At 33.5% G+C, this 27,099-nt stretch overlaps 1 protein-coding gene across 3 annotated transcripts in view; it reads right to left on the bottom strand.

Annotated features, from left to right (window-relative positions):
* The window catches only part of GRID2 (glutamate ionotropic receptor delta type subunit 2), a 1,659,435-nt gene that overhangs the window by 817,760 nt on the left and 814,576 nt on the right, over positions 1–27,099 (bottom strand). For all 3 annotated transcript variants that reach the window (XM_037830265.1, XM_037830266.1, XM_037830264.1), the window contains exons 3-4: positions 19,904–20,188; positions 795–1,000 (exon numbers count right to left, since the gene is read on the bottom strand). In XM_037830265.1, the coding sequence (XP_037686193.1) occupies positions 795–1,000; positions 19,904–20,188 (491 nt within the window). The remainder of the gene's footprint in view (positions 1–794; positions 1,001–19,903; positions 20,189–27,099) is intronic.

Raw genomic sequence — 27,099 nt, 5'->3', positions numbered from 1 at the left:
GCATGAGTCAAATGAAGTCACCAAACTTAAAGACTCTAACAATAAAACCCATGTGAAGGTATGTAATCTCATGACCAGTCCTATCACTACAGAAAATTAAAACCTGAAGGCAAAAATGACTTCACAATAATCCTTTGGGAGGCAATAACAAGCATTTTAGAACACAGTGATGCTATACTATTCATTCAAAAAGTCTTAATTGTGTTTTTAAAAAGTTTCAGAGCTTCTATGAATGGATACCATTAAAATTTTGAGGCAGAATCAGAAAATGTACAGTGGTCATTGTTTTGGAGAGTTTCCGACAGTTTTAATTAATTATCTTGGTATGCAGAGTTCACAGAGCAGAAGTAAAAGTAATGTTTTTGTAAAAGTAACCATGTTTAGATGATAATAGCCTGTGTTAAGTCAATCTTTTAGGAGAAGTAAACTTTTACCTTGTAAAAAAAAAATTAGGATTTGTTAGTGGACTCTATACTTCTGAATTCAATCTTGAACTTCTTAGATTCATTCAGGTCAACAGCACTGTCAGCACTGTTAACCCCCCATAAGACTTCTTAAAATCATCTTGGCCATATGCCTAAATGTATATAAATGCAAACATTCTCAGCAATTAACTGGACAGTACGGGGTAAATGTGATGAGCCAAGGAATTCACTGTGTACCTCCATTAGTGTTAATGAGAGCTCTGTAGTTAATTCTCTCACACTGCTCTTAATTTTCATCTCCTTGTGGGGTCCATTCCAAAGCATTTTACTTTTAACACCCCACCCCACTGCATGACAATTTTTGCTTACCTCCGTAATAAAGGATTTGGCTGTGGCAGGATTCATAACAAGGATAGCTCGCCTAAGAGTGTCTCGATAGCGATTCAGTTCCTCTATTCGCATGGTGTCAAAGAGAGTGGTGATCATTTTGTTGATGTTGTTTTCCACCTTCTGAAGCGCAACATCCATCCCCTGCTGAGACACTTTGTCTAGAAACTCCTGTATTCCACGGATATCTAGGAACATCAAAAACCCATCAAAATGTGAATTAGCGCAAAAGGGGAATGGCACAGAAGAGAGACAAAAATTGTATCAGAGTAGTTTATTGTTCAGCATCATGGGATGCCTAAAACAATACTAATTGAGTAGTTGGTGGAACTCTCATGTGTTTAAGTTTAATACAATTTTGTGTGTTTACATAAAAACTATAGGAATTGATATTTTTCCATGAATTCCTTTATCCCGATGTAGAATTCTAAATTACCTCAACTCTGGAAAATGGTTTCAGTGTCAGGGGAAAGGTGTGTTGGTTGGGGAGCATCCTCACTTCTCTAAAGCAACACTTGAGAAAAAGCAAAGTAACATTCTCTATTTGCTTCAGCATTAAAGGAAGGATATTAGCCTCCAGTAAAACACAAGTATCTTTGATGACAGATGAATCTGAACAATGATTAAAATTATTTCTTAAAATAGGAAAAAATAAACACTAAAATTGACATTTACAATCGAAATTAAAAGATGGTTTGGGGAGGTTATCTTCAAAGGTTTTCAAGTTACTTGGACCACAAACCAAACATCTACATTTTTGTCTATTTTGTGAGTACCACCTCCTTAGCACAAATCTGGTAAACTTGGTAGAAGATAGAGCTTTCTTTTCAAGACCATGGAGGGTATACTGTGTAAGACATAAATTCTCAAACTATATTTCAGGCTTTTAGAGAACATTATGTAATTAAAAAAAAAAGAAAAAAAAAAAGACCATTAGCAGAATACTCACAAACTCTTTCCAAAATAAGCAAAGTTGTGAAAGGTATCAAATAAAAAAAAATTCAGTGCCCACTTTTTAATAAGGAAGATAAAATCCAGTAAAAATAAAGTGCTTACAAATTTGTATTTTCATGTATATTTAAATAACAAGTGTTTGAAATGTTACACATACTTCTTTCTGCTACCACCTTGGATGTTTACAGAAAAAAGGAATCTGAACTGTTAAATATGAATGGAAGGTATACTTGGCACAATGTAATCTTAGTATAGCTGCTTTACTTTTACGCTATCATAAACTATAAATTTCATTGTACTTCCATGGTATAAAATGTTTAAAGGGAAAAACTGGTAAAAGATATGAAGGGAATGGGATGGTACAGGGCTTATTATAAGTGGAATAGATCTCAAAATTTCTAATGGTGTGTGATTACATACATATAAAAATTTGCCTCTCAGGGGCAATAATTAATTTATGCATTTTTAACAATGAAAAGCAAGAAAAGCCCATAACAAGAAAACAAATAGCCAAAAATTTGGAAAATGGCATTTACCCATAATGGAAACTTATTTTTTGCAAGGTTACAAATTAATAAACTTTGTTTTCTTCTAATGAGTACATTCATTTTAAAACAATCCCTATAGAACTATTATATGTTATCTGATGACTTAAATTCTTCAGAATCATTCTAGGGTATAAAGTCAAGCTTATATTATTTATTCTTAATTATACTATAAGCTCAAAATGTCATCATCTAAGTAAGTTAAAGGAGCAAAATTCTCTGTTACTGCAATGCAAGAGATAATAGAACTGGAACAATCAAGGTATTCTGTACTTATAACTATCCAAGGCAAAAACACACATAAGACTAAGACACTCAAGAATGGATTAAACAAAGGTTTAATGGAACTTGACAGAAACAGGTAGAAGCATAATAACAAAACCAAAACCCCACTAAAATAGGGGTTCCAAACTTGGGTGTGAATCTGAATCTCCCGAGGAAATATTAAAAATACAGAAGCATGGGTCCCACCCCAGAAGCAATGTGAAAGAGGTTCTGTTGTCAGGTGACCAGCAGCTGGACCAGGGAAAGAAACACCTGCACTTTAGATGATGTTCATGGTTGGACTCCGGTGAAAATAAGGAACCAGGTCAAAAGAACCAGTCACACAAAATTGTCACAAACAACTAAAGATGGTCTAAAACACTTAATGGGATCTAAGGGGCTTAACCTTTGGCACTGTATACCCCATCAGGAGATGCTGATGATTGTCTCAGGATTCCAAGCACTGGTAGGGTGGAGCTCACTCTTCCTTGCATGCTGGGTGCTTATGGGACTGAGACAAGCTTAGGCTAAGCCTGCAGGGTCGTGTCTGAGTGGGTTCAGTGGTGAGCACATTTAACTTCAGAGAACTCTTTGAGGTAGGTAAGAATCATTACATTTCATTTTAATAGTCAAAAAAGATGGGACTTAAAAAATATTAAATAATTTCTCCAGAATCCCATGGCTATTAAGTGGGAAATTCAAATAAATTTGCATCTGCAGGGTATAAAACTACCTTTTCCTTGACACTGACATTGAGGTTCAAATCCAGGCAGAACTATTAAATTTTGACCCTTTTTCTGCCTTTTTCATTATGGCATAGAGATCTGTCTTTAGAATATGGGTCAAAGGAGATCCTTGACTTTAAGGATTTTTTTTTTATATGTTTGTTTAATTTCAATCACTTGTCATATCATATCTTAATTTGAAAAAAAAAAAATTCCAAAAAAAAAGTATGTATTAAGTACAAGGCACAACGCTGGGTGCTAAAAATCTAACAATGAACACCCTTCTCCCCACCCCCACCCCCCCACACATACACTTAGATGGACAATAAAGAAGTAAACAAACTAGTAAATACAAATCACACTAAGTGCTTGGAAAGAAACAATGAAGGTTCTCCTGTAGATAATAATGGGGGTGGGGAGGAGAATCTATTTTAGTTAAAATGTGCAAGCAAGGTTTCTCTAATATTTAAATTGTGATCTAAAGGATAAGAAGTTACCCACTCAAAGAAATGTGGAGAGAAGAGAACAGCCTGGGGAAAATGCCCTGTGGCAGTGAAGAGCTTATGTTTGAAGAACCTAAAAGATTCCATGTGGCTGCAGCCTAACCAGAGGAGAGCAAATTTAGGTGAAGTTGCATAGAGAGGCAGGGACAGATTAGAGACTCTTGTGGGATAGAGAAAGAGGTTTTGATTTTATTCTAAATGCAGATTGAATCTATTGAAAGTTCTAAATAGAGGATCTGATGAAAGAGGCTGCTGGTCTATGTGTGGAGAATTAGAAAATAGTTTAAGTCTGAGAATAACTTGTAAGATAGTATCTTAGTTTCCAGGCTGCTAAGAAAAATACCGTATAATGATTTGCCTTAACAACAGGAATTTATTGGTTCAAGGTTTCAGAGCCTGGAGGATTTGCTTTCACTGGGGTTGGTAGCATTCTGGCTGGGCAGCAGTCCTTGGGTTCTTTGGTTTTCCTGCCACATGGCAATGCCCTCTCCTTTCTTTTCTGGGTACCCTCTATACTCCAAGTTACTTTCTCTTCATAATGGCTCTAGTAATAGGATTAATGCCCAACCTCACTCATTTGGGCCACACTTTAACTAAAAATAACATCTTTAAAAGTTCCTATTTGCAATAGGTTTACACTCAAAGGAATGGATTAAGATTAAAAATGTTTTTTCCTGGGGTACATAATTCAATTTACCACAGACTGTATGATTCAAATTGAGCTTGTGAATTATTTTCCTTTGGTTTAAAAGAGTATAATCTTTTTTTAGCTTTAATTTTTATCCAAAAGATAAGTAGTATTTACATGGTTATTTGGCCAAAAAATGTGTTGTAATAAAAGACCACTCTTATGCCTTTGCTTCCTTGCTCTGGAATTCTGGTAGTCACTTCCTAGATAGGTGATTGCAGAAATGTTGAAATTTTTTTCTGATTCTATAAATGAAGAATTACCTATCTTTTAGAAGTCTTAAAAGATTAAATTAGTGACGTATGTGTGTGTTGTGTGTATAAAATCCAGCATAAGACATATTAACCAGCAGGAATGCCTTACCCTCATGTTTTTAATTCTTGGATCATTCTCTCTGTATATTATTAAGTTTTTATGGCTTTTATGCAATCTAAATATTGTATCATGAAACAGATTAAGTGATTAATTGTGGATTTAGTGGTTTCAGAAATGCATAATCACCCAAAAGAAAATAATGGTGTGATTTGGGGATTTTATATTTTTTTTTCTTCAAATGGCAGTGGTTGTTATCGGTTCTTTTTGCCTATGTGTTTGAAAATTTAGATGTTTTAAGGATGCTTGTACATATTGTGTGCATACCACTTTTGTTCTTTGTAAATTAACTTTTATAAACTTTACCTTTTTTATATATAAGCAAAACCAAGTTTCTTAAGTCTGCTTTTGTATTCTTTCCAGTACCTCTTGAGCCTTGAACTTTGACCTCTGCAGCAATAAAGCAGCATTTCTATGAAACACACAAGGTAATTTTTAAAGAAAAAGAATGCACAGAATTGTTACATTTTAAGTGCTGCATTTAAAAGATACAGTAATTCAGAATTCTCTAGTTTGATTAAATTCTTGTCAAGTATCCTTATTGTAATTTTTAATACAATACTGTGCCTTGGTGTGTACTCTTTTACTAACAATTTATTATAGTACATCAGCACAATTTCTGTTTAGATAATATACCACTGCATTCTGTTAATCATTAGGATGTGACTGAATTTCTTCTGCAGTTATTAAAAATCTCAAATTTTAGTGTAGGTACTAACACATGGTAGTTGCTATTACTGTTACTAATACTACATAACTGTTCGTTAGGAGACCCCACCTTCACCCATCAATGGGTCAGAATTGCTTAAAAATTTACTGAAGACCAGGTACCCAAAATAGGAAACTTAAAGTCCAAGGTAGACTCTTGGAATGCAGAAGTTAAACAGTAGTAGTTTTGCTTATTAGAGAATGAAACCAAACACTCATGATATGCTGCAATCAGTAAGTCTGATGAAAGAAGAATTTGAATTATGCTGTCTATTAACTGCATGCATAAAAGAGTCATTAAAAGAAAGAGTGAGCTTTTGCTTTAGTTAATACATTATTATATTCAGTCATCACAATAATGCAGGAACATTATCTATATGTTTATTGGTCACAGATAATGAGCTCAGTCCCACAGGTGGGAGAAATAAAAAAAAGACATGATGCTTGACCTCAAGGAGTTTCTAGGCTTGTGGGTGTGACTGCTATTTTTTGATAACAGAAAGTTAAATAGCAGTTTCAGTAGTTCCCACTGAATATTAATTCTAGGACCAGATAATAACAGGAAATTGTGGAAGGCTTACTAACTAAGTTATTAAATATAAGATTAGCAGGGAATTGCCTTTTTTTCCCTCCCTGAACACTATAAAATAACTTATGGTAGGCAGAATAATGGCCCATGAAAGATGTCCACATCCAAAACCCTGGAACCTGTGACTATGTTATGTTAAATGCAATAGAAGCTATGCAAAAAAAAACATTGGCCTTACCTAAGAGGGGTCTGGCCTCTGTCCTAAGTTTCTGGGAACTCATCCATGTCATACCCAAAAGGAGTATTTGTTTTTAGGGAGGCTGACCACACTGGATCTTAGGGTTAGGACTGACCACACCAGAAAAATCAACTGTCTGGTATAGGGTGGGGGCTTGAGTTACATGGTATCAGTTAACCTGGAGACTTGAGTTCAACCACATGGGCAATCAAGCAATCAGTCATACTTTTGTACTGGTGCCCAATTAAAAACTCTGAACACTGAGGCTCAGGAAAGCTTCTGTGGTTGACAATACTCTGTGGATAATGTCACACAAAGATAGCAGTGAGGTAATGCATACTGATTCCATGGGATAGGACACTGGAAGCTGCATATTTGGAATGCTTCCAATTTTTTTTTTTCCTTTGAATGATTTTGAACTGTGTCCTTCCCTGTAATAAACTATAACCATGAGTACAATAGCTTTCAATGAGTTCTATGAGTGAATTATTAAACCTGAGGGTAGTTTTGGGAGTCAGCTGCATGGACCTTGGTGAAGCAGCTCTCAGCTGGAGACAATTCAAGGGGATGGCCACCAGCTGCCAGCACTTCCAGGAAGAATAATTCCGTCATTGTGAAGGGAAATTTGGAGGCACAGGAAAGACCCCATTATACATGCTAAACTCATCCTGAAATTTTCCTTGGGTTTATAGGGAATTTCCTTTGATTTTGAGTCAAAAATCATTGTTTTGGTTTTCAGAATAATTTGATGCGAAAAGTCCTTGGAAGTCACTTCTATTGAACATTTCATCTTTCTTTAGTAACCACTTTTGCACGTAGGGGAATCACTCTGCATTTGATGTCAGAAAATCAAGTTTGGATCCCTACTTTGCTACCCATATAGCCCCGTGAACTTATGGTCAATTTTGTAGTCGATGAGTGTTGTTTTTGTCCTTTCCATGTTTCTTCTTTTTTTCAAGTAAAAAGACCCACCATGACCTTCATTTAAGAAACAAACATCCCTTGTGTTCCATAGGTGTTCAATGTTCTACATTCCACTACTGGGTGGCCATGTGTCCTGAACTGGTCAATTTGAGTTCTTCAGGTCTGTGTTTTAGGGATTAAAATTTGATACATGGATAACATAGGAAAAAAAAATGCCTTCCTTTTTTATCACAAATTGGAATGATGTAATTGGAGGACTGTCAGAGCCAGATGGTTGATCATGTAGAGAGAAACTGAGAATGAAGCAATCGTCTAAAATGAAAAGGCAAGCCAGTCCTTCCTTAGACTTCCTAACCACATGAACCAAGCAAAACATAAATAAAACATATTTTTTTGCTTACCAAGTGTTGGGGATTGTATCATGCCCCCCCCCCACACACAAAAATGTTCACATGTTAATCCACATTGCTGTGAGTGTAAATCCATTTGTAAATAGGACCTTTTGAAGATGTAATTATTAGGTTAGTTAAGGTGTGAACAATGTGAATCAGGGTGGGTCTTAATCCATATGACTAGAGACCTCATCAGCAGAGTAAATTTGGATATAGTCAGTAGAAAGCCAAAGTCAGAAGAAGCGACAGAAGAGAGAGTGATCACCACGTGACGGAGGACTGACGTCACCGGAACACTACTGACTCCAGGAGAAAGCCTGGCCATGCCAACATCTTGATTCTGGACTTCTGGCCTTCAAAATTGTGATACAATAATGTCTTATTGTTTAAGCCAACCAATTATGTGGTATTTCTCACAGCAATTCTGGCAAACTAAGACAACTAGTTTGAGGTGAATTATCATTTGCAAAAGAAAGGATCTTGACTACTTTACTAATTCACAATCTTTTAAGAAATATCTGGTCTTTGGTGATGAAGATAAGGCAGAGTTCCTGTCCCTGAGGTACTTTCCATTTAGTGCAGGGGATAAACACTTAAACAGGTAATTGTGGCTTAATATGAAATATGCTAATAAAACCAGTAGTAGCAAAGGAATGGAAATCATATAGAAAGTAGCAACCAACCACCCTTTATCTATGCAAAAGATGTTATTTTAACTATTTACTGAGTTGTTCTGATGAAAGGGAATAAGTATTTAAACTATTAAAGCAGTTTGTAAACTGCAACTTTCTATGCAATATACAATTTTATTATCAAGATTTTATTAATCTCAGGAAAGACCCTATTTGTTGTTAATTTTATTCTATTATCTTTTTCTATGGCAAAATGGAACATGGAAGAAAATCTTGATAAGGTGAAAAGTTGGTCACTGTAAAACTCAGAACATAATATTCTAGCAACCATCAATTTCCCTGACATTGGAATTGTGTAACATAGTGTTCCAGTTTGCTAATGCTGCCAGAATGCAAAATACCAGAAATGGATTGGCTTTTATAAAGGGGATTTATTTGGTTACAGAGTCACAGTCTTTAGGCCATAAAGTGTCCAAGGTAAAGCATCAACAATAGGGGACCTTCACCGGAGAAAGGCCATTGACATCCAGAAAAACTTGGAAGGCATATGGCTGGCATCTGCTGAATCTGGATTGTGTTCCAGCTTCTCTCTCAGGTCCTGTGCATTCTTCAATATGTTGCTCTTGGGGAGTTTTGTTCTCTCTTAGTTTCTCCAGAGCAAAAGTCTGCTTTCAATGGCTATCTTCAAAATGTCTCTCTAAGTTGTAGCTCTGAGGTCCTTCTGTCTGTGAACTCCTTTATACGACTCCAGCAATCCAATTAACACCCACCCTGAATGGGTGGGTAACACCTCCATGGAAATTATCCAATCAGAGGTGTTCCCCATAGTTGACTGAGTCACATCTCCATGGAAACACTCAATCAGTATGCTCCAACCTAATCAACACTAATACATCTGGCCCCACAGGATTGCATCAAAGATAATGGCATTTTGGGGGACATAATACATCCAAACTGGCACACCAAGTTAGGACAACTTCCCACCACAGTCCTCTACAAGATAGCAACTGATGAATAAAAAATGAATAAAATGAAAAAATAAAATTGTATAAAATAATTATTATGATCATTAAAGTAAGATTAAATTTAACCTCTTTACTAAAAATGGATTGTAATAAAGTAGATTAGAGTAGGAAAATCCCAGCCTAATTGGAATTTAATTTATAAAGATATTTCTAAATAGAGGCTAAAAAGATTTTAAATTAGAAATATGAATCTCTGTTGTTCATTTCTATCATGACCAGCTTCCAAACATATACCTTTCTGAATAAAGTATGCTTATTATAAATATTTGAGAGAAACTTGGAAGAGAATGTTGAGCAAGATAAAAATAACCCTTGCCCTCATACAGTTATTATCTACAATATCTGAGGATAACACAGACCCTATTACAGATAAAAGAATCTTAAAATACTGCTCATTTCCCAGGATATACGTCCAATTTAACTAAATTTAGTAGAATTCTCCAGAATATATCAAAGCAATAATTCTGAGCCTGATCATTGTATTCAAATGCCACCTTCAAAATATTGAATTAGATGTGAAAAGGGATTTGTTGCTAAGTCTTTATAAGCCCGATATTCTTCCTTGACTCATATCTCTCCCTCCTTTGAGAAGATGAGACACATTAATCATTTTGATAACTTAATGCATTAAATTTCTCACTTAGAGTGAGAGGACTGTACCACTGCATTCAGCCATTCTTGGTGCTTCTGAAGTTATGACAGAATGACCAGCATTGATATTAATATTTAGAACCTTGTGACTTTTTTTTAGATAAAACAGAATATTTCATAGTATTGGATACATAAGATACATCACTGAGCTGGATAAATGTTCTGAACATATGAGTACTAAAGCATATTTCCATAAGCAGCTTGCCTTTTGAAAAAATAAGGCTTCAAACAACTGAGTGATTTAAAAAAAAAATTGTAGAAGAACCTTACTTCAAAAAGAGTGTGAGCAATTTGTCAATACTTCCTTGGCATTTGTAGTGTATGTTTCCTTGAAATTAAAAATTAAATACATTTAAAAATTAAAAACATTTTTAGTATATGTTTCTTTGTATTTAAAAATTAAACTAATAAGGTATTGTATTAGATTTTGAAGTGACACCATCCAGCAACAGTGGTCCAAACTGAGATTTTCTACTGGATAAAAACTTGTGAGTTGAGAATTAGATCATAGTATTTAAGTATGAGAGTCATCTTTACAGTAATGCTGATCAGTATTTTTAAGGTCATTTAACTGATTAAAAAATCCATGGTAGCAGAATATATGATTTTTACCTACTTGACATAATATTTACTAATGTATTAGGTACAAATGCAAAGAAAATAATTCAATAAGATGCTGGAATTAATTATATGCTTATAGATGCACATTGAAGTAAATGAGAGAACTGGAAGCTGGAAAGAGGCCAAATGTGTAATAAACAGCTTTAAGACTGTCTAGAGAGAGCTTTGATAATAGACTTCAGATACTTGAAAACAGCCGCAGAGCATTTAAACATTTGCATTCAATTAAGATGAATGTGTCCTTTACATGGGCCTTGATTAAACCTGCAGCAAGACTACATGGAATAAATGGTGTTATTCCTAGGGATGCATTTATGGAGAAGGTCATGCAGTGTTCATTTAAAAAGGGTTCTCATGTGGCAATTACATTGTAAGCAAGGGTGATATCCTGAAGATAGTGCTTAAGTAACTCAAGTCACTTGACCATGTACTGCTCCTAAATTTGGAATCATTAAGTTAATGTTTTGAGCATGTGGAACACATAAATAACTGATTTATAAATTCCTGAGGTTGTATTTCTTTCCTTGTTTTTGTGCATTTGGGTGACAAAAAGTATATATTTCCACCCAGCCCCTTTGATTTAGTCATTTCCAGACTAAGATATTTTATTTTACCAACATCTATTATGCACAATTTTCTGTCTTTATTTTCAAAAATAATTGACAAAATATAGTTGAGCTTTACATATGGTCAAAAATCTTGTTGTTAAATAATAAAGACTATTCTGAAACTGTAAGAATAATGTCAGAAAGGTATGATCATAAAATAATTTTAGCTGACCAAAACAAGTGAACAAAGTATCCAAACTAAACTTTAAAACATGTATGTGCCACAAGCTATTTTACAATATTGAATTATCGTGAATAAAATATTTGCAATTTCTTTAATATTTTTTCTTATAAGAAGTTTCTTCAAACTGGTAAAGGAAGAGCATGTGTCTACATCTCCCTACCCTTCAGCCTTCCTCTAGAATATCATCATGTAACCCAGGCTAGCAACTTGGAGCCCTCCACGTCCCTGACCAAATTATTTGGCTCAGGGATTGGTACGGGACCCTAAGAGGATCTACAATTTTACATAAGGAAATATATCCGTGTATGTGATATATGATATGTGGTTAAAGGATAAGAAAAGGGTATTTCTTTTGAATATTCATCTATAAGGATGTGCTTGGCCTAAACATTGTCAACTTTCCCATCTAAGATTGAAGCCAATACATGAATTGAAGCAGAAATGAGGCTATTGTAGGAAAGTATCTAATTACTTTCAATAAGTTCATGACTCTATGTCATTCCTGTAATTACATAATTACTTCGTCTTACTTTCCCTCCAGTCTTTATGACAGGAGCTAAGTAATTTCTATCAATAGTCCCATCCCAATCTTGGGCTGTAGGACCAAGATTTTTCTTAGGTGAGGGAAATTAAAGAACTCTAGTAACCCTGTTGATGAAGAGCATATTGATCTTACTGTTTGTGTCATTTCAGTAAATTCTATCGAGTCCTCCCAGCCCCGAAACTCATCTTTTTTTTTCTCTCATCAGTATTCTCAGAGGAGAATCCTTCTATTAGAGCAAGCTATCAAATACCACCTCCCTCTATAACTGTCTGGTTTCTGTATATCCAAGACTCCTTGATTCTAGCCACTAGAAAGTAAATCAAAATTAAGTCCTTGCTTAGATCTATGATAGTGAACTGCCTGTACTACTGCCAATTATCTCTCAAGAGCCTTTTTGGTTGTTCCACCTATGTGTTCCACAGTGTTCCACCCATGAGACCAAACTTCCTTTCAAACATTTGGTTGAAAACATAAACAGCATGCTAAGCAAACTGAGGATGATGCAAATTTGGAAGGGTTGGTCAATATAATGAGTGACACAATAAATATTTAACATAGAACTTAAAAAGTTGGAATTATGAGGAAACCCAACAAGGAGAAATCTCAAAAGTGTTTAGTATTTTGCTGAAGAGAGACAAAGTTCTCACCTCTCTACAATGATAAGGCAGCAGCTGACATATTGCATGATCAGTAAATGTATCACTTCTTATACAGAAAGATGAAAAACTACAATCAAGAGAGGAGAAGCCATTCAGAAAGGTGAAACATCTGAAAAGCACATCAAATTGAAATATGGAGTTTTAGTTTTAGTTTCCATTTCAAGCAGATACCATGAAACAGATTGGCTTAAATAATGGGAATTTATTAGCTTACAGTTTTAAGTTAGGAAAGTGTCCAGTCAAGGCATCGTCAAGGTGATGCTTCCTTCCCAAACTGGCTGATAGTGATCCTTGGATCTTCTGTCACATGGGAAATCATCTGCTGGTCTCTCTCTTCTCTTCCAGGTTTTGTTGATTCAGCTTCTCACTTCTTTGGCATTCTCTCGTTTTGTCTGAATTTTGTTCCCTTTATAAAGGGCTCCAGTAAGAGGACTAAGGCCCATTCAGATTGAAATGGGTCACATCTTAACTGAAGTAGACTCATAAAAAGTCCTGCTTACAATGAGTTCACACCCACAGGAATAGATTAAATTTAAGAACATATTTTTCTGGAGTACATACAGCTTCAAACCATGGGATCAGGAGTATAATCACTTTCTTTACTTATTACTTATGATCTTCTTTACTTACTGATAAATGATTATAAGAAGCAATTACTTATTTTATACTATTTCATAAAATGGTTCATTTTGTTCAGTGTAAGGGTTTTCAGTTTCATATAAAGAAAATCTTTCTGACCACCAGAAGTGTCCAAGGCCCAACTGTGAAATAGGCTGCTTCATTCTGTTTCTGGCAAGGGCAATGGAGCCACCAAAGATGTAGAAGAAGAGATCTTCTGAAATTTATCGTTTCCAGTGGCCTCATCAAGGAACAAAGCTGAATGTATCAGAACCACCTTGCTGGTGTCTACCTTGCAAAATTCTGATTTTAAGGGTCTAAGGTGGATACCATGTGTTCCAATTATTAAAAAGCTCCCCTTTATTCTGATATACTTACAACTTTGGGTTTTAGGTTTCCAATAAGTTCAATTCTAACCTTTTGTCTCTGATTCTATAATCTCCAAATGATCATGACTCAATTATGTCATTTAGTTTAAAGTTTGGCCATCATGCAAGTGGACTTCTCCACCCACTCTTTTTTTTTTCTTTCTCTTTTTGTCTCCTCTTTTTTGTCTTCAAATACCTGATGGATTGTTCTATCTTATAAGTTTTATTGAGAAATAATTTACATGCAATAAAATAAGCAGAACTTAAATGTTTAGTTCAATGATAATTGTATTCCACTGTCACTGTCACTCAAAATAAGACAAGGAATATTTCCATTACCACAGAAAGTTATTGTATGGTACCTCACTAGTCAGAACAACCCCAAACCAAAGATAACCACTTTCTGAAAGATTAGTTTTGTCAGATTCTATTTATAAATAGACTCATATAAATAGAATCATATAGTGTGTACTTTTTTTTTTCTTCCAAGCTTCATTCACTCAACATAATGTTGTTGCATGTTTCTGAGTTCATTCTTTCTTATTGCTGAATAGTATTCTATTGTTTGGACACACTGAATTTGTTTAATCATTCTTAAAATTATGAGGATTTGGGTTGTTTATAGTTTGGGGCATAATGAATAATGCTGCTATGAGCAGTCTTGTACAAGGATTTGTGTGGATATACATTCTCACTTCTCTGGATGAATGTCTAAGGGTGGAGCAGGTGGATCATATATTAAGTATCTAGTTAACACTGTAACAATTGCCAAACCGTTCTCACATTCCAACAAGCAAAGTGTAAGAATTCCAGTTGTACTGTATCTTTGTTAACATGTAGCATTGTCATTCTTTGCGCCTTCAATCTAGTGTGTGAGTGTCATAGTAGTATTAATTTGCTTTTCCCAGTTGAGTTGAGCTTTTTTTCTTGTGTTTATTGGCCATTCATATGTCTTCTTCTGTAAATTCTCTGAACAAGTCTTCTGTTAATTGTAATTGTTTTGTCTCATAATATTGCTATGTCAGAATTTTTTTATGTACTATGAACTTATTAAATGTTCTATGCATTTATATGTTTTTCAGATATATTTATTGGAAATTATTCCCAGTTTGTAGCTGGCCTATTCCTTTTCTTTATGGTGTATATCAAAGAGTCAAATTCTTAAATTTTTGATGAAGTCTACATTATTGTTTGCTTCTATGATTAGTTCTTTTTGAGACTTGGCTACAAAGTCTTTGTATATCTCAGAGTAACAAAGATATTCTTTGATGTTTTCTTCTAAAATATGTATAATCTTAGCTTTTAGTTTAGGCCTATGATAAATCTTGAGCTAAATTTCATGTATGATATGAAATATGAGTCAAAATTCTGTATTTTTTTTCTTTTTATACATATACCCAGTTGTTCCAGCACTATTGCTTAAAGAGACTCCTCCATTAAATTGATGTGACACATTGGTAAATAACAAATTGACTATGTATAAATATGGGTCATGCTCTGGATTCCCTATTATGCTTCATTAATCTTTTTGTCCATCCTTATGTCAATACCAAATGAGACTTGAAATTAGATAGCATATGTCATCCAATTTTGTTCTTTTTCAAGTTGTTTTAGTTACATAAGATCCTTTACATATTCCATATAAATTTTATCAATTCCTTCAAAAGAGCCTGCTAAGATTTTCATTAGGATTGTGTTGAATCTAAAAATCAACTTAGGGAGAATGGACATCTTAATATTAAATTTTCTAGGCCATGGACATTATATATCTCTCCATTATATAGGTATTCTTTCATTTCTCTTGGTGAATGTTTTATAATTATCAGTGTAAATGTCTTGCAGATCTTGTGGATTTATTCCTAGGTGTTTGATGTTATCACATTTTAGTTACTTCACTTTCTAATTGTTTCCTGCTAGCATGTGGAAATAACTTATTTTGAAATATTGATCTTTTAGTCTGCAAACTTGTTAACTTAATGTACATGTTTTAGTAGATTTGTTTTGTGTGATTTCCATAGGCTTATGCTGCTTTCTGTGTCTTGAGTATCAAAATCATTTTTTTCTAATCTGGGAGTGTTATGCCTTTTGCCAGCATCCATGAAACTGAGGCAGGCTAACTTGTTAGCTTCCAAATAGGATAAAATCTCAGATTCTTCACAATTCTTGATAATATCACAACTCTAGTTGTAAGAGATGATGGGGAATGTAGTTTTTAAACTAGGAATATAGCTCTCTTAAGGAAATTTGGAATCTGTTAGCAAAGAAAAAAATGGAGAATAGATATTGTGTAGGCAAGTATCTATCTCTGCTACAGATGGATTTGCCTACTTTGGCCCACTGACGGTCTTGTTTCCATGCTTTCAATGATAACCAAGTCCTCTTAATTAATATACAGTATTTTTTCTTGAATTATGTTGATATGTTCATGATCTCCAGTCTGAAGTCATTGTCTCTCTTTAAGAAAAATGATTCTAATCATTTCATTTATGACCCTTTTTAAAAATTTCATAGTTCAACTGACAGAAATTAATCTTGTTCTTATTTCTAGGGAGTAAAAATATTCTGGTGGTTGAGAGCAGGAACTAGAGGTAAGACTATCTCTGTTTGAATTTGGGCTTCTCAACCTACATGCAAGTTACATGACATCTCACATGCCTCTTTACTTCATTTATAACATAATAATCATCGTCATCATCATAATAATAAATAACTACCTCATAGGGCTGTTGTATTGAGATTATACATGCAAAGCACTTACAGCAGTGCCCAGAATGCAGCAAATGTTCTCTTTAATCTTTAAGATTAACTCTAGTTATTATATTCTTGAGTGAAAAGTCACTGCAACCTCTTTATACTCATTACATATGGTTTAGAGTATAGGACTGGTCAGACTCGAAGCTCATCTCTGACACTTCTTAGCTATGGTTTTATGAACTGGTTGTCACTTCTCTCAGTTTTTCTATTTCTTATATCATGATAATAGAATTACCTACTTCATAGGGATGCTGAAAAATCAGATAAAATAATGCAAAATACTCTAATTCCTGGCAAATAAAATGCCCAGAAATATTATATTTAATATTTTTATTAATCCAAGACTTGGTGACATTTTATTTTTTATAGGAGAATGGCTCTTTCTTACTCATTGCCTCTCAAAATCCTAACTACTATAATCAACATCAAAGATTATATATAAAGCCTTCTTTGATCACTGCTGCCAAAATTAAACACTTCCTTCATTACATACCACTAGCATGCAGTTTGCATCATTCACATGACACTTAACCCATGATCTTCTCTATTAAGAGTCATAAATATTTTACCTCTTTTGTTAATTGTAAACTTTTTAAAGGCTAAGACTATAGTTTGTAAAACTTATTATCTTGTTCTTTGTATTGCACCAAGCAAGTGAGCAATGAACACTTCCTGAATGACACATTTTTAAAAGCTTCACACTTCCTAACCTCTTTTCAAGCCCTTTTAAAAATATGTCTTGAATCAATCCATTCAAAGTTTCCAGATTTGTTTTTTAACTTTTCAACCATTTCCTCAGAATCAAAGACTTCAATTTTCTTTGTTAGGAAATTCAAAGTAGACTGTTATACTGAGCCGTTAGTCATAATTAACTGCTTTTGAAAAAAAGCGCTTCTCTAATTAAATGGATATAGAAGCCTGAATATTAAAAAAAAAGTTATATTTTTCTAAGAAAAATACATCTTCAATAATATTTAGCCCTAGCAGGCTGCCAGATTCCATCCAACATGATGCTTAATCCATTCCTTAGTGAAAGCAATTCCTTATAATCAAGATAAAAGTCAAGTACATTTCCAATGTTTGAACTTAAAACAATGACATTGATGAATGGATATGTAAATACATGTAACCCTTCTTCAAGGTACAAGGTATTTGGATAGTTTGATATTTATTTTGGACTCTAGCCCAGTACTTTAGTAGCAAGATTTATTGTGAGTATCAAAGGGAAATTTTCTTTCATTAAACAAGAGTTTTACTGGAAATAATTTAAATGATACAACCAGGGTAATTTTTCATGAATTATTAAGTTAAATGATAGGTCAAAATAAATTCATCACCAGAGTAAAGGAAAATGTTTATTATTTCTGAAACAAAGACTGTTTCTAACAGAGAACCCAGTGATGATTCTGTAGGTACAGAGACTTATTTACTCAAAGGAAAACCAAGGGGAAAAAATGAATGAATTTCAAATGTATATAAATGATTCTGTTGGCCTATATTTAATGTACATATTTAAAAATATCTTTACCTCATCAATAATTAAAATGCCTTCTCTTACAAGAATTTCCAGGCTATTATCCATGCAGGACTTGGAAATAAGTTAACAAAGGTGGATGTAAATAAGAGAGTGAAATTCTCATTTCAGGGCTGAGAGAATGCCTTGATCAAAAATCACTTTTCTCTTCTTTTTTATATAGGATTGTCTATTTTGACAGGACAAACTAAAAAGCACCTCTCCCCCCTCCCTTTGTCAGCCCAAGAAAGGTTTAAGGTTTTAGAAATTCATTATTTCAAGTTATGTTTGAGGAGAGATCATAAAAATGCCATTTGAGGTTTTAACAGCCACACATAATATGACTGGAAAAAAACTGACAAAGGCATATTCAGCATGTTGATTTTCAGAGATAAAGAGTTTATTTACTACATTTAATAAATAGTCATACCAATGAATTTCAGATCTGTATTGGTTTCAGTCTTTACTTTTACTAAAGAGCCAACTGTTTTTTATTTCCTTTTTGTTTATTTTATTCTGAAACGAATTTTTGTCTTTGTTTGGTGACCTCTAAATAATGTGAATTAAGTGGAAAAAATAAGGATTTCTATGCTAGGGTCAAAGGAGACTGTTTCTAGAGATTCAGACTTTTGGCTGAAGCTTACCCATCAAGCTTAATGGGACTCTGGCTGCCAAATCCCCATGCAACCTTGGAATATTTAGGGCTAAATGTAATAGCCACTTGAGATTCCTGCCTGTGAGTCCACAGGAACTCTTATTTGTTGCTTCCTAGATTTCTGCCAACCTGTTTGTGCTCAGTTCTATTGATGTCACTTTCTGGCCCACTCTTCTTGTGTAACTGTTTTCAATATTGTTTACAATATTGGATGGATTATGATAAGAAAACAGTTATTTTTTTTGCAAAAAGAAAAAAAAAAAGCACTAAATAAGTCATACAACACAGGGCAAAATCCTCTCTGGTTTTCTTTGGATAAAGACGCAAAAAGTAGATCCATTCATACTTAATGCAAAAATGGACTATTTTTCTGAGAACCCTTCTCAAGGCATTACCTCTAAGGAAACACATGTTTCAAAATATACATTATTAAAACTTTTTATTTTCTCTTATTTGATCATACCAATCTCTACTCACTTTCTGCTCCACTAATGACAAACATAAGAGGAAACTACATTTGAACATCTCTGGGATTAGTCTGTTAGAATACAGGTAGATTAATTCAGAAAAAAAAATAGATTTAAACAGATCAACATTATTTATGCTTCCTTTTCTTAAAGTAAGACTCGTGAAAATACCAAGGCAAAGTGTCTTCTCATCAAATTATGATGAATTTAGGGGATATGCTTTGTGGTTTACCTTGGAAGGTTAAATAAAGTGTTTTTATATTAACTGATATTTTTGTAAGATTATGTATTGTAGACAATATGCAGTACTTATTGTAAAGTAATACAAGTTACTCAGCTAAGTACTGAGTAGATATTAAAAGCTATGTAAGGAGAATGTTCTAAAATTGATTGTGGTGATGAATGCACAACTATATGATGATACTGTGAGCCACTGATTGTATACATTGGATGGATTATATGGTATGTGAATATATCTCAGTAAAATTGCATTAAAATGCTACATAACTGTATATGTGAAATTTATCATATATTTGAAATTAATAAAATTAGGCATTTTTTTTTCAGTGTTCCAGAATCCATCTAAAATGATTTTTTATTCTTATATAGAGGTTGAAAATTTTTGGAAGGCAAGTAAGATGGTATTGAAATGTATTACTGACTTCTCATTATTTGAAAAATGAAGATACATTGGATTCAGATTGCCTTTAGAAGCATTTATAAACTGAGCATTATATGCAGATATTTATTTTTTAATTTTGCAATTAAAAGGATTTAATGCAAAAGGACTGAACTTCACGACCCTAACAAAAAATTTTTGTTGTTGCTAGGCTTGTAAGAAGGATATGACAAAACAAGAAATTCACATATAACAATCAATAAGTCAGGATGAAGTTGCTATCCATGCAATTCTGCAGTTTATAACACTCACACAAATTACAAACACTTACCATATTCACTATCATAGAATATAATGAATTTCTGCCAGGCATACTCTGTGACCACTCTCAGGATAACGTCATTCAAGTAGACAGGTGGGCGGACCGAGAGAGTGTAGTCCTCGTTTCTGTTGCTCCGAGTGAGTCCGCACCCACTCCTTGGGGTCCCAGCTGTTGAGCGCTGAATGAAGAGGTGGGGGATGTGCATGGCATCTGCCAAAGACTGGAGGGACCCAGCTGACGTGCAACCAATGGAGCTGACAAGGGCCAAGATGCCTTGATTCATAAGTTCACAGGCTGTAAGAAAGCATAGTAATATTCAAAATGTCAAAGGGTTCCATATATTTTCCCATTCTGAGGAGCTGTGAATAAAGCTTATAGTTTTATTATGTAACTAGGGGGATTTTTTTTAAAGGGAACGTTCTGCATGTGCTCTTCAAGGTACAAAGTGCTACTGGAATTCTGCACGAGAATTATACTTTTATTAGCGATGCGATCTTGTGCAAATTAACGTAGCTTCTCTTGGCCTCAGTTTCATCTGTAGAGTGGTAAATAGCACAAGGCTTGTAGAACTATTGTGAAGATTGGAGATAATGCAGTGTCTGTACCTCTCTCACATGGCAGGCATTCAATTAGTGATAGCTGTAACTTTATAATCATCAGTGTATAATTCAGAGAAAGGTAATTCCCTATTGAATATATAATAAAAGATTTTTAAAAAAGATAATATGTAAACTGATGAATCAGTGAAGGAGGAAATGAAGGGTTGGAGGGTGGCATTTCTGGACACAGAAAGCAGTGCCATTCCATTATAAATTGCTATTTTGTCTCTCATAACAAACTGGAAAAATTATTTTTTGTCCTTTTACCGTCAGAAAACTCATAGTCAAATGAAATATTAAATTCAGTACTTATCTCATTTTAAAATTAGTTTACGGTATCTCTTTTAATTGCATTTTAATTATTCTCTGTGTGTGTTTACCTCAAAACATTTCAAAATAGATCAAAAATAAAAATAAATATAAAGGCACAGACAGCATATGTAGAAAAAGAGTTATTACATGATATCTCAGAAAAAAGAATTAATAGGTGGTATCACTTTTGAGGATTAAAGAATAGAAATAAATTCAAAAGTAAATTCAAAAAGAATCAAGAATACATTAATTTTATTTGAGAAAGGTTAGTTATTATCATTGATCCAGTCTTTATTCTAGATTTTATACAAAATTAAGGCATTCTAGGAGTAACACCCTTAGTATTCAGACTTCATTATGTATTTTATAATGCAGTTACTGAAATATTCAAAGGTAAACTTAGATGGCAAGCACCACCATGCAATTAATTGGCCAGTTAATGAAGTCTGATATATTGTGCAGGTTGAGAAGTATTTTACTAATGAGATGCACATAAATATAAAATAAATTTATTATGATTGATGTGAAGCCAAGCGATAAATACAAAATAAATTAATAATTATTAGGCATGCAATTTTGAAGCTTTGCCTCATGAGAGAGGTTACACTGATTTCAAATAAATTTAAAAAGATAGCATCAGGGATGAGTGCTTCTTAAACTATAACAGATTGAGTTTGAAGTTTCAGTAAAGATCACACAAGGAGCCTACTCATGTCGGTGAATTCAACATTTATAGATAACAATATGAATTTTTAGTTATAATTTCAACCAATTTATGCAAAAAGCTTGATCAAAAGTTTGTTTCATTACCATGGTACATAAGAGTGTTACTGATTTATATATGGAAATAGAAATTCACATTTTTAAAAAAAGATTTTCTTAAAACCTTTGCTCATTTAGCATTTAAAAACAAAACAAGAAAAGTGCCTTACATCATAGAGTTGGATTTAATATTCAGATTACACTAATTACAAGTGACCAAGTAAATATAATATTTTAAATGCCTCTAACACAAATGTTATAAAGTTATAATATAGAAGTTGAGATGAAAACATTTAGTTTCAGTATTATATTCTGTCTCATATAAATATACATGAAAATTGTCTGATTTAATCTTCAGATTTAGAGTTATAAACTCCAGAAAGAAGTCATATTTTAATCATGCCTAGTATATAATTTTTGTTTAATTTCTTTAAAAAAAAAACCTATTTCCTATTAACCCTTGTTGTTTAGAACACAGATAAAGTAAATAACTAAAAACAATTATTATATAAGCAAATGAATTATTCTTATGCTACGTGGTATTATCCAACCTGCTATACACAGTAGAAAGACCAACTGAGATCTGTTTATAAACTTAAAGCAGAAATTATCAAAATGTGTAGCCAGGAAGCCATATAATATTAGATCTGACAATTGACATAGTGATCACCTAATTCCAGGGATGAGAAATTGACTCTAACTACTGTGCCAAACTTGACTGGTTGGTAAATTGACATCCTGGAACACCATTTGCATATCTTTCCAATTTTTTAATAATAAAGAGTATCAAAATCATTTTGTGAGGTTTTGCATAGGGAGAAATTGAGAGAATAGAAGCTTGCAAGTTATAGACTTGACTTGCATCACTCATCACTCTTAACGGTGTTTAAACCTCTGTTGTTCACAGTTGTCAACAAAGCATCCTCCCCTAAAAAAAAAAAAAGAAAGAAAGAAAAGACTCAGGTCTCTAACTCATGACCTAATGTTCTTTTCACCACAAGCTAGGGAGAATATTTTATTTATAACTTACAACATTTATACAGACAGAGTCCTCTTTATGGGAAATCTCAAATGGAAAGTCCTGTCTATTGTCAAGTTTGGTGAAAGAAGTAGTTCCACCAAAGAAAAAAAGAAGAGCTCATATACCTAAAAATGATTGGGGCTGGTTAACCCAAAACATCTCCAGTTGGGCACATGTAAGATTGAGACTACAAGGTTCATTATCACATTTTCTCCTTAGAGGCTATATGTGATACTCATTTTGTTCTATTTTACCAATATGAAATACTAGTTGAAGCAGAGAAAATACAAATTGATTTGCTCTGGACCACAACCTTTCAGAGTACCTTAGATAAAGGTTAGTGTTAAAAAAAAGAGAGACTGTACTTCATGAAAGCAGAAAGACATTTGAAAAAATAAAGGGCTGCACTAAGAACAGAAGCAAAGTTGAGTGAGGCAGTCTACCTTTTGCAATTCCATGTCTTGACTATTAGAAGGCTTTGCATTATTTAGAAGTTCATTAGATATAATGTGAGCACTTAAATGTGTTTGTTTCTGTGTCCACTACTGTTTTTAGAAGAATCCAAGCCAAGGACTTAGTGGCATATTCTTTCCCATTATGATTCTAAGTCCTATGTTTTATTTATATTATATATGCATGTACACACACACATTCATATACATAGACCATACTGAACAGCTTGCTGCTTTTGTGGCTCCAGCTGTTCCAGATTTTAACACTATCAAAGATGTTTGGAGCCTGCAGTAATTGCCAAAAGAGCACCATTTTATATATATGTATAGCAATTGTAATCAGCAACACTTTTACCCTTTTTGGTCATTCAGCAGTTCTGGAAATGAAGTTGGCTGCAAAAATATATATATTCAAATTAAATGATGTTCCCATACACTATCTTTTCATTTCCGAGCTTAATTGGTTTGAATTTTTGTTCTCCTTTTTCCAAAACTGAGATTAAAAATAAAATTTAGAAGGAATTTGAAACTGATTATCTGTTACCAATTAATAAATGAGAGCACATTGAAGTACTACAGAGAGCACCATCCTTCTGGAATAATTATAATTAATCTATACTTGTGATTTTTTACTGACTTGTTTATACTTCCCAATTTGTACTGATTTAACTTCCCCAATGATTTTAAGGCATATCAGGATTTTAGCACATTCACCATTTGTTTGTCCATTCATAAAATATAGTAGGTTGAATTATGCAACCCAGAAAAAAAAAGAAAAACAAAAACAAAACCTCAACATATTCTTAATCTTAGTCTATTCCTGTGGGTGTAAACCCATAGTAAATAGGAACTTTTGAAGATGTTATTTTAGATTAAAGTATGGCTTAACTGAATGAGGTTGGTACTGAATTGTGTCACTGAAAGCTATATGAAGAGAAAGCACATGGAGGAAAAGAGATGGAAGTCAATCTGAACAGGAGAAGAAAGGAGGAGAGATAGCCGCCATGTGATGGCAAAGCCAAGGAACTCCAAGGGTAGCCAACTTGCCAGAAGGCTACCAACCCTAGGAGAAAGCCAGCCTTTTACCCTCTGAAACCATGAGACAATAAATTCCCATTGTTAAGTCAATTCATTGTGTGTTACTTGTCATAGCAACGAGGAAACTAAGATGTGCATTTGTTATTCAACTCACATTTATCCACTATCAACCACAGACCAGGAGCTTCTCTGGAGATCAGAGAATAGATATGACAGTTATTATCCTCAAGGAGCTCTTAGTCTATTCTCCATAGAGTTTCTAAAACATGTCCTGTATCAAATTCAAAAGGGGAATTTAAAAAAAAAAACTACCGAAATCTTAGTCCTCTAGAGGTTCTACTTTAGTCAGTCTGGAGTGGAAGTCAGGTATTTGTATGTAAAAACATCATCCAAGTGTGATGTGGAAATCTTTTTGAAATCATTGGTCTGGTTGACTGTAACCATATATTTTTTATTGTGATTTTTGCTAACACCTAATATCTGTTGATTTTATTTTATTTTATTTTTCAGTAATATTAACAGTGTGACCATATCTGGGGAGTGTTAGGTTCTCTGTTTTACTAATTCTTTTAAGTTTATGGATGGTAGTGAGGTATAGAGTAAGAAGAAGTGTACAGTCAGTGAGAATCATAGCTCTTCCAAAGGTGATCCTCATCCTCTTTTTCACTTCTAATAGTGAACTAAGAAGACTTCATTCTTTCAAAGTCTTCCAAGTCATATACAATATGCCAAATTTCCACAATTCTAAAATGAATATGGTTTCTATTTTATCCTAACTGAAATTGACACATACCTTATCATTGATTTTATATTTAATAAAATTTATAATTTTTCTTAAACAATTAATTACATCAATATTGAATTTTACAACCATTAGGCTCTTGTAAATGAAAAAATAAGATGAACTCCCATGGTAGAGTGATAAAGATTTGTATTCTTTCTACAACAGATGAATTTAATTCCTTTTATCCTATTTAGTTGATTAATGAAATATACATATAATATTTATAATTGCTCTTTTCCTTTTTCATCCACTAAAAAGCACCTGACCTTTGCTTTTTATTATTGTAAGAATATGGTAGCACAAAACACTTTAAACCCATCCAGACGTTAAACATTCTTTGCAAATATGATTTTCAGTCACCATCTGAGAGGTGGCATTTAAAAGATGGGCTTAATTTGACATATCATCAATGTAGTTTGCCAAAAATATAATCATTTGGAACTAATTCTTCCAAATAAATGTGGTTTATATAAATAAATACTGTTACAAGGTCCAATTTAATCATCATCATCTACTTTAGATTTGAGAAAGCATTAAAAAGTCATTTAATTATAATTAAAAAGCAGTAAAATTTTATTCCTTCTTACAAATAATATGAATGGATAAAATCGTTGATTATCAGCCATAAATTGAACTCAACTGAATAATTTTCAGTAAGCTTTATCTTTTCAGACATCTAGGGCCAGAATGACCCTTCAATTATGATTTGTTACCCAAACCTGCCAAACCCGAGAAGAACTAAGCATTTAACTTAGCAGCTATTATGTCACATTTTTTTTCCATTTACATTTCACAACAACCCTGAGGAGAAAAGCTATTACTATCCTCATTTCCAAATAAGAAAACTCTGGCACAGTGAAATTAAATGCATTGCCCAAATTCATTAAATTATTCCATGGCAAAGTTTGGATTCAAACCTGGCTCAGACTCCAATGTCTGGGCCACAGGGAACTAGAAAACGAATCACTGGTTTCAAACATAAAGGCCTATATAAAAAAAATAGGATAAACTTAATTATCCTTTACTATAAGGTTCATGGAATTTCAGCCTTTTGAATATAAGATAGAAAACAAAATCCTTGATGCCATTCTCTTTTTTTTTCTTTTGGGCTTGGGACTAGGGCATTATCTCTGTATATTTTCAGCTCCAAATATGGAGCATATGAATGGAAAACATAAACAAAGCCATAAAGTCTTTGAGAATGACCTATAACGTATTGAGTGCAATCAAGCACTAAAGCAACTTTAACAAGGATGTGCTAAAAATAAGAATAACAATTAAATATTACTTTATTTTTGTATACTTGTTGTGGTTTACAGAATGTTTTCATATGACTTTGTCATTTGATCAGCATGGCTAGGTCAGACAGATTCTTGTCCTGATTTACTGAAGACTAAATTGAGGTTAAAAGTTACATTGTTAATAAGCAGTGGAGACCAGGCCAGAACATAATATTTTAAAAATAGTTACTCTAAAATTATATTTGTATATTTATATTTGGGTAATTATATTTACTTTTGAATTATATGTTTTCATGGCCTCCTGCTCATGGAAATTAAGATTAGTTCCCTCCTTGTTTTATGTTAGTAACAATTCTGCAATGAGCACAAACGTATATTGTGTATATATACCTGTATGTTATATCTGTACATCAAGCAAGTGCTAGGTTCTTAGGATGCAAAGTGGTTAAAAATAAGCAAAAGTATAATGGAAGAGACAGAAGATATTCACAGGAATGTAGTGATGTACTGAACAGGTGCTAAGCCACAGCGGAACATCATTCTACCATAGACCCAAAGTATTTAAACTGGGCTGGGGATTGGGGAACGCTTTTCTACAGAAATCAATCTATAGCAGCAATCTGAAGGATAAGTAGGAACTAAATGAGTGAAGACGAGTTACTTTGAAGAAAAAGGCTGAAGAAACTATTTCAAAACAGACGAAATACAATGTTCAAAGCTCCGGTGGTAAAAGATCATGAAATCCCTGAAAGGGACAAAAGGCAGAGGGCTGGAATGCAGAAACTATGGTGGAGTCCTGCAAGATGAGGATGGACAGGCATGCAAGATACATGATCTTTGACTGGATTTGTTCATCTTTTTGTTGTTAATGTGAAGGAGTGTTTTACATATTTTCAATACCAATCCTTTATCTGTTGTTTATATGTTAAATATCTGCTCATTCTGCTTGTATTTTAAATTTATTTATAATTTATATATCTCTGCAGAAGTTTTAAA

Source organism: Choloepus didactylus, chromosome 3 (genome assembly GCF_015220235.1).
Source record: "Choloepus didactylus isolate mChoDid1 chromosome 3, mChoDid1.pri, whole genome shotgun sequence".
In the NCBI taxonomy this organism is placed as follows: Eukaryota; Metazoa; Chordata; class Mammalia; order Pilosa; family Megalonychidae; genus Choloepus; species Choloepus didactylus.
This window is presented reverse-complemented; position numbering and strand designations above follow the sequence as displayed.